The following is a 17,508-nucleotide window of genomic DNA, read 5'->3' as shown; positions in this document are numbered from 1 at the left end:
TCGTATTTTTGAGAAACTGTTGTGCACGTCACCTAAGTCACACTGAGCACAACAGTAATTCATAATCTCATAATTATGAAATACTATGTCATAATTGTGAGATTCTAAGTCATATGTATGACTTAGTATCATAATTGTGAGATACTAATACTAATAAATACGAATAATAGTTTCTCGTAATTATGAGATACTAAGTCATAATTATGACTTAGGTGACCGTGCACAACGGTATCTCATAACTATGAGATACCAGGTCATAATTGTGACTTAGTATCTCATAATTATGACTTAGATTATTACTATTTTACGTTAGTTTTTTTTACTGGTGGGAATGGGCTTTCCTACAAATACTATGACATTAACATAATGAAAAAAAGAAAAACCCAGTGAGCCACTCCAGCATCAAAGTATTGACAAAGTTTTTTTCAAGTTCTCTGGCTTAATTTCCCAAGTGTGAAATACCCAAGTAAACAAAGGCAATGTAACGTGTCTTTAAGGTAAACAGCTGGATCTATCAGCTGCTACAGATGCTGTTGATGGTGATGATGCCCGGGTCCACCAGGCCCAGCTCCTCGTGCTCGTTCACACACAGCTGATAGCCGCAGCCTCGCCTACGCTTCAGCGGGGTCACCTTGGCGTCGGGCTTGGCCCGGGGCGGCAGCAGGAAGCCTACGCTGCCCGCGATCAGCATGTGCCAGATGCTGTGAATGTAGAAGTAGTTCTCCTCTGTCTCCACGAAGGCGTACAGCGCCACGGCAGATGTGGCGATCATGGTGCCGGGGAACAGGAAGAACACCCAGCGCTTCCAGGTAGGTGGGTAGCACCGCCGGCGCCGGATGGTGCGAACCGTCTGATAAGTCAACAGAGACAAAAAAGCAGATGGTTTAAAGTAGTGGTTCTCAAATGGGTTCACGGTCCCTAAAGACACTTTAGTGGTTCTGTTCTTTGCATTGATTTAGATAAATATTAAGAGCACAAAGTACTGTATGTAAAGATGAGAGGTCAGTGTATAGCTTTAAGACAGGGGTGTCAAACTAATTTAGTTCAGGGGCCAAATACGTACTTAAGTGGGCCACAGATTTCAGGTGGGGGAAAAAAGGAAACTCAACATTAACGTGCCCTGGTTTGCACTTCCACGTATATATTGGTATCTATTGGTAGCCAATCCACTGACAACAGTCAGGAATTCTAGTGTGTATTTGTATATATTCTGTTTTATAGTTTTGATTGTTTTTAACATGTTTTCCCTCTTTATATCTGTACTGTGTAGAGGCCCTTGCATATATATATATATATATATATTCCTTTTTTTCTGCTGCTGAAACTCTGCAAATTTCTCTTTTGTTGAATAAAGGATATGTTATCTTAAATAATATATTGTATACATGATAAAGTGTGTCATTATATCATTCTCTGTAGGATCTTCACTTAAATTTCCCTGATTTGGGGAATTTGGAGGAAATTTCCTGTAATAATTTGAGAAAAAATTTGCCAGATTTTGGAAAAATTTTGAGTTCTTTAAACAATTTCAGATAAAAAAAAATGACTGATATCATGTGATATAACAACTGGAAAACTGAACTCTGCAAAAACTGTAGGCATAAATTGAGTTTTTGTATTTAGAGGGGCTGAGATATCTACAGCTGAATTAGTTTTTTACTGTCTTGAGCAGGACAAATTTGATGCTCTAAATTAAAGGGAGCATTTGGCCCCCCAGGCCTTGAGTTTGACACATGTGCTTTACATGATAGAAACAAGAGTCAGCAAAAGTTCTGCTGCAATTCATTCATTGATTCATACAGTATGAATCATTGAGTAAATCTCAAAAGAAATCTCGATATAATGAAGAAAAAAAAAGGCAATTTCACTATAATACACATTTGATTCGTTTGACAAGGGATAGGAAGTTAATTGGTGTTCTGTCGCACATGGAAGGTTGGAAAAATACTTGAGAAAAATTGACTAAAAAACACTGTTGATACTGTATTCCTGAAACATTTAAAGGGAACCTTCACTGTTTTTACAAAGGTGGCCTAAAACCTTTGAAATGTCCTTATTAGAAGATCTACAGTATGTCTAGCGAAACGCATTATTTTGCACCATATTTGTTTTATTAACTTTTAAAAATGGGACTACTTTACCGTTTAAGAGTCTGTGCGCCGCCATGTTGAAATGACGTCATTGATGACGCGAATCGCCCCTTTGAGTCCACTGAGTTCTATAGGAGGTGATGCATTCAGGATCATTTAGCAGCTTTTTCAGTCAAAATGACAACTTGTGCTGCTTTGGGTTGCTTTAAAAATCAGTAAAAGTTAAAAAAGTCGATGTAAACCTCTTTTGTTAACCGAAATTTGATAAACAAAATCTGTGACCCCGAAAAATTCTGTGATCGCAGGGGGCGACAGTTCCAACTCTGCTATTTCGTAGACGCCATGAAGAAGAGAAGAAGAGCTCCGTGCATGTAAATACAGGAAGCCTCACAGGGACTACGAGAAGGATTTATTAAGGTGAAAAAGTTACTTAGTTCTGCTTTAATGACGACCCAAGTTGAGTTGAATCTTTCTGCTGCAAAGAACCGGCGTTTTTTGTCAGAAACGAAGGTATGGTTTAATTATCTGAATTTCATTGCTCTTCTTCTCTTCTTCATGCCGTCTATGAAACAGCAGAGAAACAGTGGAGGATCCCTTTAATAGAGTATGGCCTTTATCAGTAAATATTTATTCTTTCAACATCAGATGGCATGTCCACTCTTATTATAATGCAAATGCCAACCTTCTAATGAAAACCAATAACGTACTGTTTACACCTTAAAATCTGAGTCATTTCATCACCAACAGTGGAGCACGAGCTCGCACAGCAAGAAGCTTCTCACAACAATGGGTTTTCATTCAGAAACCAGCAGGTTTCTTGGTTTTATTGGAGAAAAAGAGCGATGGCGTTCCACATTAATCTTCCCTTGTTTTAATGTCTGCATAAAGTCTTGACGTGTACGGCTGCAATAGAAGTCCATCACACTAATCGTGCTCTGCTGATGGATTAGCGATTGGCTGTGCTCGGATTTCGTTTTTTATGTTATTTATGATCTTGCGTTTGCCAGTAAGGGGATATGATGTCTGTATTTGTTTAATCCACATATTGTGCTCATTCTTCTTGTAAAGGGACTCAAAATGGCTGCGAGTGCAACACAAAAAAAAAAAGAATCAAACGATTCATTCTAACACTTTCAGGCTCTATTTGTACGGCTTCATAAACACTGATTGTTCACAACATATTTTGTTCTCTCTCCAAACGTCCAAACACTGATTTGCAATGGTTTCAGGGGAAATCCAAGTTATTCATGAATAGCCAAAATAATTACATGAATTCAAGCAGTAAATAGCTAAGATAAAAATTGTTTTGGTGAATACGCTTCAATTAAAAACCAGTCGTTTATGTGAATCGAATGAATAAAAAGCAGGAAATGTGGTTTTACTGTTTACATCCTTCATCCGTTTGTGGTTAATTGAAAAGAGGACGGTACTTTTAGTTTGTTTCCCTCGTTTAGAAATGTGAAAATTTGCATTTCCATTCACAAATGGAAACTCCTCACAGATTTCTTGCTGCTAATTCTACTCTGACATGAGTTGAACCAAATGACTAGAATTAAGGACATAATAAGTATGTTAAACACATGTTTTCTGTACAGCTTCAAAGTATTGAGAGGATTTATTCTGGAATAAAAAAACTCTTGTGTCTAAGTGTAATTTGTAACTGTAACATGAAAAAATCCATTTAAATGATTGACATAACATACTGTATATGTAGAGTCGTGGAATTTCTCTCTTTATTTATGGTTTTTTTATTTACTGGGGACAGATACCAACACGTAGACTGTCAACAACAGACCCATGCATGTTAAATAGTGTTTGTAGTCTGTGTTAGTTTGCAACACTTGTCCCAAAAAATTATTCTGTTCATTATTGTTGTTATTCAATGAACTTGTTTGTAAACTATTGGAATTTAAAACTACTAATGATTACCATTCATTTATTCACCATCTGTACACACTGTACAGAGTCGTGGGGGTCTGCTGGGGTCTGTTCTTGCTGCTTTTCTTTTTATTCCTGAGCAAATCATGATCCCAATGTCAAGGTATTACATTTCTTTTTTTTTTTTTAAATATTGGTTTTCCTTCACCTCACATAGATAAAAGTCCCAAAGACAAGGAATCTTTTGAATCTTTTGATCTCTTTTGTCGCCGTTTCCTTTCAAATGATGCTTTACTGACGTACTGGAGGCCAGACACGTGCGACTGGTGGCTCCAGGGGGTCACATGTGGCCCTCGGTCTAACTTTGTGTGACCCCGATACACTGAATTACAGAAAAGTTATTATCTATTAATTTTTACAGCAAAAATAAACAAAATGACTATAAAAACACCCCAGAAAAATCTGCAAAATGACAACAATACAGAAAATGACAAAAACAATTACATCAAATACAAAAATTTACAAAAATAGAGAATTATGCCAAAATGACAACAAAACAACAGGAAAATGTCTCCAAAGACAAAGAAAACGTAAAACAAAAATGTACAAACTGAGAAAAAAATATACAAAGAATTCAAAGCAAGGGGAGGTCGTGTGTGAAACATTCATAGCCACACTATTCTCAAAAAACAAACATTACTGCCACACAGCAAAGCAAATAAAAGCAAAGTAAAGTAAAAAATAATCCATTGGAACAAAAAATAGGAATCTGATTTTTATTTTGTTGCAGTTTCCTGTCAAATGATTAGCAAAATTACACAAAATAACTACAAAACCCTCCAGAAAATATCCAAAACGACAACAATACAGAAAAAAATTACATAAATACAGAAATTTACTACAAAAGCACTCAAGATAACGTTATGAAAATACACTGAAACACAGAAATAAATACATAATGACAACAAAACTACAGAAAAATGTCTCCAAAGACACAAAACATGGACAAAAGAACACAAAATGTCTCCAAAAACACACAAAACCACAACAGAAACAAATAAACCCTTTTATTTTTCCTGCGTTAAAGCTCAGAAACGTCATTATTCTAAATGCAGAGACGTTGTAATAATGTGGCCCTCGGATCAAGGCAAAAAACATATTTGTGGCACCAGCTGTGATAACTGTTGCACATATCTGCTGTTGACCAAGTTTGACAAAGTCACAAGTCTTTGAAGCAGAGGGGTTGTGTGTGAAACATCCATAGCCATGCTATTTAAAAAATAAAAAACAAGCATTACTGCCAGAAAGGAAGGAAGAAAAAAAAAAAAGCATTTTGATGGGAAAGTTGATGTTCCCTCATTTTCAAGCTGCAGGCTTCACACAGCGGAGTGAAACAGAGTCTCTTCCTACACTATTTCTGCACCACCCTTCAGCTCACACACGCGCACACACACGCGCACACGCACACGCACACACACACACACACACACACACACACACACACACACACACACACACAGATAACTTTCAGAGCTGCAACTCCCACACTTTACACCGAGCAAAGCTTTCTCCAAGGAAACCACAAACCCTGTTTTCAAACTCATGTCAGAGGTTTGATGTTGAAGGATTTTTTTATAGAACCTTGCCTGAAAGAGGTTTTTTATTTATTATTTTTTTTATCTTCTTAGTCCAGGGAGCACATTATGACGGGAAGAAGAGCCAGTGAAAGTAAAGGCTGACTTATAATGGAACTACAACCCATGACTAATACCCATAGGCTGCCAAAACTTTTAAAACTCTTAATGAAAAATTGCTTGCTCAGTCACAAACCCATGATGTTTTTATGCCATGCACATGTTCTAAACTCTGCGTGGGAATACATTCCAGAATTATTTATATAAATGGAACAATAGGAACATATTTGAGCTTCAGCAAATGTGCTTACATGTAGTTATTATTACTAGTAGCGTGCATTGGCATTAATCTGACGATACGATACATGTCATGATTTGCATGTCATGAGACCATATACCCCGATACTAAACAATACGATATACATCACAGTATATCACAATATCAATTACAAATTTCAAGCTTACAAGGAGAAAATGAGATTAAATACAATTTCTTTTCTTTTTTTACGCGAGAACAAGTAACTAACTGTGATTCAAACACCAGCTTGTTGAATAGAATCAAGAATTACAATAAATGGTCACCTTTTTTATTATGCCTGCAATGAATTCAGTTTCCAGCTCACGTAAATATCTTATGAGTCAGAATTGATTTGTATTGTTGGATTTATGCTGTGCATTTTCTTAATATATAAGGCATCTCGAAGCTATTATGATTGTTATTTTATTTTTTAATAAATTATTTTATTCTTAGATTTTTTATTATTATTTACTTGTTTTATTTTATTTAATTCTATTGTATTTCATTTCATTTAATTCTATTTTATTTTATTTATTTATTTATTCTCTTTCTTTGTCTGTGTTAATGAAATGTATTGATACCCTCATAATGATGCTTGGACATGACCCTGCTTTCATGTTAGGTTTAAGTGTTTGTATGGTGTTTATTTGAAAATAAAATAAAATTACCAATCACTTTTGCTTCTACAACAGATTCTGATTGTGTGAAGTTCTTTTAAAAAGTAACCACATACTGTACATTTAGTATGTTTTATGAAAATAAAGTGCTATTAACTTCTAAGCTAAAATGCAGTGATGAGTGATGTAGTTGAACAAGGTCTGATGTGGTTCACTGACACCTATAGTGACTGGGTGTTTACGTGCTATGCATATGTTAGCGCAATTAAATGGTTTTTCGTTAAAAAAAAAAAAAAGATTTAAAAAAAGGATTTGGTGAAATTTCACAATATATTTGCTGAATTGATTTTTTCTTACACCCTTAATTATTACCACACAGGGGTGGACTGGCCATCTGGCATACCGGGCATCGTCCCGGTGGGCCAGTCTGGTCTGCTTCGTGGTTTTTTTTTTTTATGAGTGAGTGGAGGCAGACTTGGTAACAGGTGGCTAAAAATGGTCCAAAAGTGGCAAGAAAAAAAGTGAAAAGTGACTAAAATTGGCCAAAAGCAGTCAAGAGTGGCCAAAAAATGGGTAAATAAAGAAGAACCAGGTGGTATGTAATGGGCAAAGGATAGCTTTAATGAGCAAAATGTGGCAAACAATAGTGAGTAAAAAGTGGTAATTATTGGGCAAAAGTTAGCTTAATGGGATGAAAAGTGACCAACAATTTTAAGAAAGGACAAAATTTGGATAAAAGTGTCAAAAAGAACTTGCAAAAATTGACAAAAATTTGTGGAAAAAAAGAATATTACTTGGCAAACAGTAGCTAAAGTCTGGAAAAAGTTTTGAAAAGGGGCAAAAATGGGACAAAGGAAATGGGTAAAAAGGGGTTAAAAAGTTTCAAAATTTAAGGTTTTCTGAGGGAATGATAATTAAAATGAAGACACAAAAAGCCACATGTTGAGAATCACTGACTTACTAACTGATAATATAGTGGACTGGTCTGGATAGAAAATACCAGGGCTGAATTTTGGTCCCAGTCCACCCTGTTACCAGATATGACTTGTTCACACAATTACTATACATTTCCCAATTTCACAGGTTAATAGTATTGGTAGTTATTTTACTCAATATTCTATATTTAGCTCTTCCCCGTTAATCGCGGTCTAAACATATACATTTTACTTTGAAGAACACCAAACCCGCACAGCATGTAGAACATTTGTTCTGCTAAATAAACACTAATATGAGTTTTCCTTACCCATGCCACGGCCATGATGCCCAGGGCGAACAGACTGGGTCCCAGCAGGTTCCACAGCCCGTGACGGTCCAGCTGCAGAGCCATGGACAGAGACATCGCCCCCAGCAGATACAGCACCTTTACCAAAACCATGCACACAAATCAATATCTGCTCCACACAAACAACCTCGCCTCAGCGCTGCTGCACCCGCAGTAAATAACTGCTGTAAGAATGTGTTTGTCAGGAAGCAGCGTGTTCGACTGGGAGCTTTGGAATGAGTTAAAGTTTTCCTCCACACACAACAGGGAAAAAATAGTGTATGTCTGATAAATGACTGCCTGGATACAAGGTGTAAAGCTGTAATATGTCTATATCTTTTTTATTCTACTGTTTAGTTTCCTACATTTGCTCTGGTTGATTAAATTAAGGACAAAAGAGGAAAAGCATCAATGGATGTGCATGATTAGATAAGTTTTATTAGAGCCATCCTGAGAGCTTTGTACAATCCATTTTTATTTCATTTTTATATGTTAGAATAAAAAAAATGTCTTTATTGGAAAGCAATTTGGTGTTTGTAGATGCTATATACAATGGCATATTAGGGCCACATTAAAATAAAAAAGAAATTGGTGCGATATTAAAGTCGTAATATTTCAAGAATAAAGTTGTAATATTATGAGAATGAGGTTGTAGTTTTATTAGATTCAAGTCGTAATATTTCGAGACTAAAGTCGTAATCGTTTGAGAATAGAAATTATGAGAAAAAAGCCGTATCTTAAACAACTCCTAATAGTTTGTATTTTGACTTTATTCTTGAAATACTACAACTTTAATATTAAAATATCACGACTTTAATCTTGAAATGTTATGACTTTAAACTAATAAAATTATGATTTTATTAAGATACAACTTTATTCTCATAAAATTGCAACTTTTTTCTCGAAATATTACGACAATTAGATCGTAGTGCATAGATTTTTCTATATTTTAATGTGGCCCTAATACGCTGTCATAGCTATAGGGTCAAACTATTCTATTTTTATACTTAATGTAAGTCATTTGTACAGTTTGTACTCAAATATTAATGTTTACATTAGTTGTGTCCACACAGTCCATTCCAGACTCTGCTCTAGCACTATATTCAGCAGCTGACAGAAGTATTACTGAAGTGAACTTGTATTGTTACATTGGATTTTTAAAGTATAATTTGTTTTTTGCAGTTGATTTTTATTGGTTTTTAGGATATTTTCAGGGTCTTCAAATTATTTTCTTTTCCATTTCATTCAATTTTTGAATATTCTTATATGTTTAATTTAAACTAGTGGTTATTTTGCACTTTGCAAATATATATTTTTTTGTTATTTTAGATTTATTGATGTTTTTCTGTATGTATGTAACCCATTGGATAATAATCATTAGACCAGTTTGTCTCATATGTACTGTTGGACATTATTGTTTTCTGTTTGAATAATATCACTTATCAAGTGTTTTATAACATTCCACACACAAAAAGAAAAGTGATAAAAGTATGTATGATAATGATTCGTACTGATATCAGTATCGGCCGATAACAAAGGTTGAAATATGGGAAGTCAAAACGTAAACCTAGTTTACGCACGGTAGAGAAAACATATTAGATGATCAATTTTAGTATTTTATGAATCAATATTGGGCCTTTTAAAGGAAAATTTATTCAATTCGATTATTTCGTTTTAACCCAGCTGTAATTACAATATAGAGGGCCACAAGAGCCTGGTTAGAAAATTGCCCTTTTGTCTTTCCACTTTGTAAATAACAGGGACTGTTGAGGATCTCCCACAGCACTGCATGACATAGAGATGAACTTTACTTAAGCATGCAGGTCTGCTTTGGTTCAGGCACCAATTTAGTGCTGTATTATAGAGTAATAACAGAAGTGTCTTCCAAATATGACTTAAAGCTGCAATAAACCAGTCAAAGCAACATGCAGGCTATGGAGTGCTATGCTAAAAATATGAGCAATTATGAATCTTTCTAAGCTTAGAATTGGACAGAAAGCCATGGCACATAAAAAAAGATGAAGTAGGAGAGGGAAAAAAAAAAAAAATCAATATTCTTTGATTCACGTGGTTTTGGGAGAATTTCAGGCAGTTCAGACAGACTTGGTTCTGCATTCTTCTGTTTTTGCTGGGCAACGTGTGGGGAAAATTGTGGGATTCTTGAACTGGAAAGCAATGACCCGCCTGCAGGAAAATGGGACTAATTGGCACAGGCCAAGAAGGGAAGGAGCAGTGTTGTGTGCAGGCAGCCTGAGGAATCAGTGCAACAACAGTCATCAGTCATACTGCATGGCTGCATCATACAGCTGGGCTCAGACATGTGTGTGTGTGTGTGTGTACTATATGCGAGGCATGAACGCACTGACACTCGCAGGCAGGGCCGTGCGCTGTAATGAATTATTAGATGTCACGGTGACAGACGAGCTGGAGGAGTTCTGGCATGAAGTCTATTTTTATCTGCAACGTATATTTTCACACCTCTAACATGGAGAGGGAGGGGCTCGGGCAACATTGGAGCGTGTGTGGATTACAAGTTACACCAAGACAGCGACACACGGCAGTGCAACACAACACAATACACATGCACACACAGTAGCAGAAAGGTCATTTATTGGTGCATGCTTATCGGTGGTGGACAGTAATAAAGTAAATTTACTTAAGTACAGTACCAATCAGGGTTTTGGATTTGGTTATAATCCCTCCTACTTCATTTGCATTAGTTTTACTAGTACTATTAGTCAATCTTTTGACTTTACTAGCACTATTATTACACTAAAATTAGTCTACTAGTATTACTAGGGAGATTTTAATCTTAAGAGTAACACTAGTAATCACAAATTCTGTTCTACTACTAAAGGATTTCGGTGCACTAGTAGAACTTACTAGTAAAGTGAAATATCTTATGTTAAATCTTATATTGTTTTTATGATGATTGTGTCTGTTTGGCTTGAATCTTTGTGTACTCTAATGTTGTTGGGAGGGGCATATACAATTCCGTTGTACTTGTGCAATGACAATAAAAGCATTCTATTGTATACTATTCTAAAATGTCTAACAAATAGTAGTAGAAGTAGAGCTTTGAGTTTTTATTAGTTATAGTTTTAAATATGAGTAGTACTAGTTACACATTTATATTCATTAGTAAAGTATACTTGCACTTTAGTAAACCCAAATTTAAGCTGCAGTATGTAAGGTTTTTTTTGCATCATTTGGTCAAAAACCTTTCAGCATATTGTAATTTAAAGTGTTCTGAGAGCACACTAGACCTCTGCACCATCTCTTGGCTCAGTATTTAAGCTTTAGAAAACAAGGAGTGTGATTTTTTTATATAAATAGAGTGCTCAATCAGACGTTTTGGGGTGTTACTGTTGGCTGCCCACTAAAGCCAATGTGTATTTAGATCCTCTTTAGTAAAGTACCAGTACAATGGTGGATGTTCCAGCAGTAGAAGTCCCCATCGCGGCGTTGGGCACAGCAGATACACAGCAAAGCAAGCCAAAAAAAAAAAAAGACTGAAGTGGTGAGGCGACAGTCGAAAAGCCCAAACATACTCGGGTAGAACAAACTCTGCGGAGGTCCGCACAGACTCAAAGTGGATGTCCGAGACAGCGCGGGGTTTGCGCCATGAATTGGTGCATTTACAGACGGAATAAACTGCGTGTAAACCTTGTACAAGCATATCCAAGGTGGAGAAAGTCTGGCGTGGTGTGGTGTGGGTCTCCTCTGTGCTCTAACCAGTCTCTAAACCATCAGAAAACTCTTCAGTAACACAAGAAACAGTTGCTAGATTTGTGCATAGTCCCTTTTGGGAAAAAAGTCAGTAAGAGTTGGAAAGTCACCAGATTTAGCATCAAAGCTCCACAGTTGTGCGCGTTCACGAGTTATGCTGGTGGATTGGAAACAGGGAAGGGAGGGGGGAGCATGATTGTAGATACAATTCACTGTAGGGCTGTATATGTGTGCAGGAGTAGGGGGGTACATGGTTTCAGGTTAAATGTCTGAAGGGGTACATGACTGTGAAAAGTTTGGGAACCACCAGAAATATATTGTCCTTTTTCTCCACTATATTTCTATAGTTCCTCTCGTTATTACGTACTTTTTCCTCCTTTGTCAGCTGAGGTTTTTTCATTGCTTCAGTTCTGATACTGAAAGGTTTTGGTCCTCATACTGATTGACCCAGTTCTATCATAATGCTTGACATTGCTTCTAAAAGCAATGTTTTTTGGACAATCTTTTTTTCAGAGACTGACCCTGAGAAGGACGAGGCCTGAGCATCCATGGCCGTATTTTAGGCCTACATTCAAGATTTACAACACCGTTACAATGCAGTTACAACGCAGTTACAACGCCGTTACATTGCCGTTACAACGCCGTTACAACGCCGTTACAACGCCGTTACAACGCCGTTACAACGCCGTTACAACGCCGTTAACGTTACTGAATGTTAAATGCGGTGCGTTACATAAAACAAGGTGAGTGATTATGATTGGCTAAGGCGGCGTCGTGTTTCACGGTAGCCAATCAGAGCCAGTGTTTTTACATATGTGCCAGCACACCCGCCGTACACACACAACCACTACAGATTTGACGAAGCAGCAGAGATGGCGAACGTTGAGCAGTCCGATGAAAAGTTGGCATTTTTTAAGGTGGCGATACAAACACTACTTTAAATTGTGGTCAAAGGCAAGAACGTGCATGTGAAGTGTACATTATATCCAGGAGAGAAGACTTTGTCGACATCCGTTGTAAGCAACTCGAATTTAATGAAGCACCTCACAACGACACACGTATCTAAAAAATCTGAATTATTTGACATATTGCAACTTTGTTTTTTTTTCTTTTTTTTTTTAACAGTAATGCAAATAGTGACTTTCCTTGGTAATGAGTTACTTTTATTACAGAGTTACTTTTTGGATCAAGTAGTGAGTAACTATAACTAATTACTTTTTTAAAGTAACGTTCCCAACACTGTACAGCACTATAAACATGTAACAAATCATGCATCAGTGTTTTCTTATTTTCAATTAGGATGAAAATGATGATTTTTCATTAATTTCAATACTTAAGTAATTTTCTATGCAAATAGTTACGTACTTTCATAGTCAAAGAGTAATAATAAAGTACTTTGTCCACATCTAATGGTTATTCTTATTGACGTTTCGTATATGAGGCATAATATCTCCAAATGTGATCACTATTTTATTCAGTTCTATTTGTTTTAGTAACCTTGTTCTGGGTTAAAATCGGATTGGCTGAAATAATTTGGACTTTTAATGATAACACTAAACGCTACACTAAGTAGGGATCCAGCTCCTACAGGATTCACTCACTAGTTTGTGGATCAGTTGATTAAATCAGCATGTCAAACAGGAAGCACAGCCAGCGTCTACACACAAACTAACAGTGACAATAGTAAACATGCAGCGTTAATGACTGTCTATTTATAAAGGAGTGTGAGTGAGTTCAACAATATGTCCTAGTTTATCACTTACATATGTAAATGACTGCATATCAAAGAGAATCTAAGGTGAAAACTACTCAGCCACAAACTGTGACTTTGATCTACAATGGGAATTTTTTAGCGATCAGTCCAGGAATTTGACACCCTCTAAAAATGAGCTGCAATGAACTTGGCATTCCACTGTCTAAGAATAATCATTTTGTTTTGGAGTGTATTTTACAGAAGGAAATGACAGGAAATGTTTGGACTTATTTTGAATAGTCAAAGTAATGGTTGCATTTATTATGAGATTAGGGTCAGTTATTAAAATGAATAAAAACATTTCTTATAATATGCATAACGCATAAATCAGACATGTGCAACTGGTGGCCCAGGGGCCACATGAGGCCCTCTGTTTAATTTTATGCATCCCCCAAAGTAAATGTATAAAATAAATTCAAAAACACAAAATAACAGAAAAATACAAAAAAAAGGACAACAAAAATACACAAGACAACAGCAAACATATGAAGAAACAAAAAAAAAAACAAATACAATTACAGAAATTGCACAAAAGGACAACAAAAATACACACATTTGCGGGAAAAAAACACTACAAAAATACACAAAATGACTCCCAAAACAGACAAAACAAACACAAAAATACATACATTTAACAAAACATATACAAAATGACGAGAGAAATACACAAAAGGATTTTAATAACACACAAAACAACAACAAAAATGCACAAAACCTTTGTTTTTTCCTGTATTAATGCTCAGATTGGTCATAAATGTTAATAATCTGACCCTTGGATCAGACAATCACATTTTTATGGGCCCCCACTAATAAATGTTTCCCATCTTTGGCATAAATATTAGATATTAATATTACAAGTGACTTCAAGAATTGTACAATTTAAATATTGTAATGTTTTACGGTCTGTATGTAAATAAACCTGAGATACAAATTTTTACTTTTCTATTTGTAACATTTCATATTATTTGGTCAGAAAGTTATACAAATTATGTGCAAATTGGAGATGAAATATTGAAATATCAACCCTTTTCAGTATTAAGGAAGTCTAGAATAATCATAAAATTTGTAATAATTTCTAATAACTTATTTAACAAGACAAACAGATTGGTCTCAGTGGTGATGATACACAGAAACTAAAAACACACAGCAAACTCCCAGCCATGATGTGCTTATAAATGCACAGACTGGCCCTGACATGTGTGATTTCATTAGTGAGTGCGGACTGCAGCGCTATGCAAAAAATGAAAACTCTAGAGGACGGCAGATGTTCGTGTGCTCGTCCCCGCCGTTCTCTCCTCCCCCCTCTTTGTCTCCATCTCATTTACAGACATGGACATAGATCGTCACACAAATACACACACACACACACACATCCTGACATTGCACCAATTTTAGAGCTGTAGTGACTGAGTGAAAGGGATCACCTGTCAGTGTTCACTGTTATTCACTGCAACATGTCAATAAGCGGACAATTAATTGCTATTTTAACAAACTTATCTTTTCATTTATTACAAAAAAATACAAACATTTGATGCTCATCTACAGTCTGCCTCTAGCATGTTTGGGGTCAATTACATTTTTCAATTACAATTACGTCTTCAGTAATCCATGTACAATTACAACTCAATTTTGATTACGATGACCAAATAACCCCATAAAATGTAAGCTTCCTCTTGTGTTAGCTTTCTGTTAGCATTACTTATGATAACGGGTCGGTTTTGACCCATGTCTTAAATCAGCTGTAAAACACACTAAAAATATTATCTTTCATCCAATTTGTTTTTCATCTCTTCGTTGCCTTGTCAGACTTCTTTAACAATGAAAAATATTGGCATTAATATTTTTGGTGAGCCTTTTTTCTGTCAATATACCCCTCGATTCAAAAAGACAAAATGATACTCAAGAGAGCTGAAATGTAGTGGGGGAAACCTTGATATGAAACATATTTTATTCATTATTAACTACATATGTGAAAGCCATAGAACTCTAACATGGTTCCCCAGTTTTGCGTTTTAATTAAATTGTAGTTTTTATAGAATTTCCATGCCAAAGTCAATTATCTGAACTTAATTACAATTCAATGCCTTTCAATTACAGTTACAATCATAATTATGCCACAATTGTAATTAATTATCATATATATATCCTCTTAATGTCTGCACGATTCCTGGTTTATCTCAAGTGAGCTCCTCTTAATATTAGATCTCTCAGGTTTTTGATGACATCACAACAGCAGGGCAGAGAAAATCCAAAGTCTGGATCCCTGCCCGCATATCACACAGACTCAGATTAATCAAACAGGCTAAGGTGCTCTTTCCGAATGGCTGCCTGTCCGTTCGGCAGCCAAACAGAGCCAATCATTTGTGGCTGAAGCCAAAGGTGACGACCCGAGCTCGGCACCAAAGAAGCGCTGCTGATGTGCTGTTTATTACTTTGGAGCTTTAGGGAGGAAAGAAATGCTCAAAATGTGGCCCATACGATTTATGAGGTGACGAGTACCATCGCTGAATTATAAACTAGCAGCAGGTGGAGCAGATGCTGGGATCAGCTTCAGCACTACAACCCAGTCTCCCAATATCATTATTATCAGTAGTAGTAGTAGTATTAATAGAATTCATGTGAATTGTAGTAGAAACATACCTGTTTGATGATAGACTTGAGCCTGGCCATGGCTATAACTGTGACCCAAACGGACATGAGAGACCCGAGGAAGTCACAGAACTGGAGAACGTCGTACTCCATGATGCAAAACACCACGATGCCCGGCTGGTCACACGCATGGTAAAACTGTGGGAAGACGTGGCAAACATACGACATTGGTCATTGTTGCTAATTTGACAAAAATTTAAACCCCAAAAAACTACACTTTGCTGAAAACTGGTGCAATGCTACATTTCCCCTGCAAACAAACAACCTACTCCACTTAATGTAGCATTGACCTATTGTGGTTGACTTGAATATTGTATGGGCATGCATTTCACTGTAATTCTGCAGGAAAACATTAATTAGAATTTAAATGTTCTTAAATTATAGTGATTGCCTGTCTATGTGTACGTTTTTACATCTATGCAGTGGTTGCAGTGTACACATGGGGTACTTGAACACATCTCAGGTGGTACACAGAAACATTTGTCAATTACAGGACAATTTTTTTTACATGCACACAGACATTTTCCTCATCTGTCGATAATATATTGTGGCACATCCTATAAAGTAGTTAGATGAAAAGGGGGAGTTTAAAATCTAGTCCAAAACATCAAAAATAGATGAATAAAATGCTTAATCCAAGGTTAATGTTGGACCAGAAACAGAAAAAGGTATAGACGAGCTTGCTGACACAAATAAACAATGCATGACATGAGCTAAGGAGTACTCGCAATATAACTAAAAGAATAAGAGGTACACAGGACAAAAAAGATTGGTCCTGTGTGCACAGTCACGACTGCTGGGATAAGTGTGCATGGATTTAGTAACTCACTGCAACCTTGCAAAGATAATGTAGCATGAAAGATTTGGAACGCATGAACATCAACATTACATGTTAACAAATCTATAATTAGGTGTGTGTCATCTGCATACAGTTAAAAATCAGTATATTTGTGTCACATACAGTAGTTTGAAGTTTCCATCTGATTTTTAGTTAATGAATATTACACAGAGGTGAAAGTACACACGTTACTGTAATTGAGTTGCTTTTATGGGTACTTGTACTTTTTGGAGTATATTTCTGAATCAGTAATTTCACTAATTTGTAAAGTAATTTGTAACATTTCTACACCCAACCATTACTGAGTAAATTATTATTTTTTTTTTTAAATGATTAACAACAATATGATATTATAATACCTTTATTTAAAGGAACTTGATATAGTAAAACACCCAAAAAAATGCTCTTATTGAAGGCTTTGATATAGGAATAAGAAAACTAAAAACTAAGACTAAATGTTTCATTAGGCATTTGCAAGCAAAGCAACAAGATCACGTTTCAAGCATACTTACAGTGGAAAAGAACATGGTGAAGATGTACACGGAGGCTTCCAGCAGGTACTGGCTTCGAATGGCGATGGCCACGGGCGGAACGAACATGAGGTTACTGAGACACAGCAACAGAGTGGAAAGCAGCTGGAAACTGTAGGAGTAGGCTTCTGAGTTGTCTGTGCATCCCCAGCCATTCCAACCTAACACACACACACACACACACACACACACACACACACACACACACACACACACTCAGTGCTGCACTCT

At 36.2% G+C, this 17,508-nt stretch overlaps 1 protein-coding gene across 1 annotated transcript in view; it reads right to left on the bottom strand.

The window, feature by feature from the left end:
- Positions 1–327: 327 nt before the first annotated feature.
- tmem8b (transmembrane protein 8B) overlaps positions 328–17,508 on the bottom strand; it is a 61,813-nt gene continuing 44,632 nt past the window's right edge. Inside the window, exons 10-13 of the mRNA XM_028458639.1 lie at positions 17,260–17,438; positions 15,901–16,047; positions 7,761–7,877; positions 328–850 (exon numbers count right to left, since the gene is read on the bottom strand). Of these exons, the coding sequence (XP_028314440.1) occupies positions 515–850; positions 7,761–7,877; positions 15,901–16,047; positions 17,260–17,438 (779 nt within the window). The 3' untranslated portion in view covers positions 328–514. The remainder of the gene's footprint in view (positions 851–7,760; positions 7,878–15,900; positions 16,048–17,259; positions 17,439–17,508) is intronic.

This window comes from Gouania willdenowi, chromosome 9, assembly GCF_900634775.1.
Source record: "Gouania willdenowi chromosome 9, fGouWil2.1, whole genome shotgun sequence".
Classification (NCBI taxonomy): domain Eukaryota; kingdom Metazoa; phylum Chordata; class Actinopteri; order Blenniiformes; family Gobiesocidae; genus Gouania; species Gouania willdenowi.
This window is presented reverse-complemented; position numbering and strand designations above follow the sequence as displayed.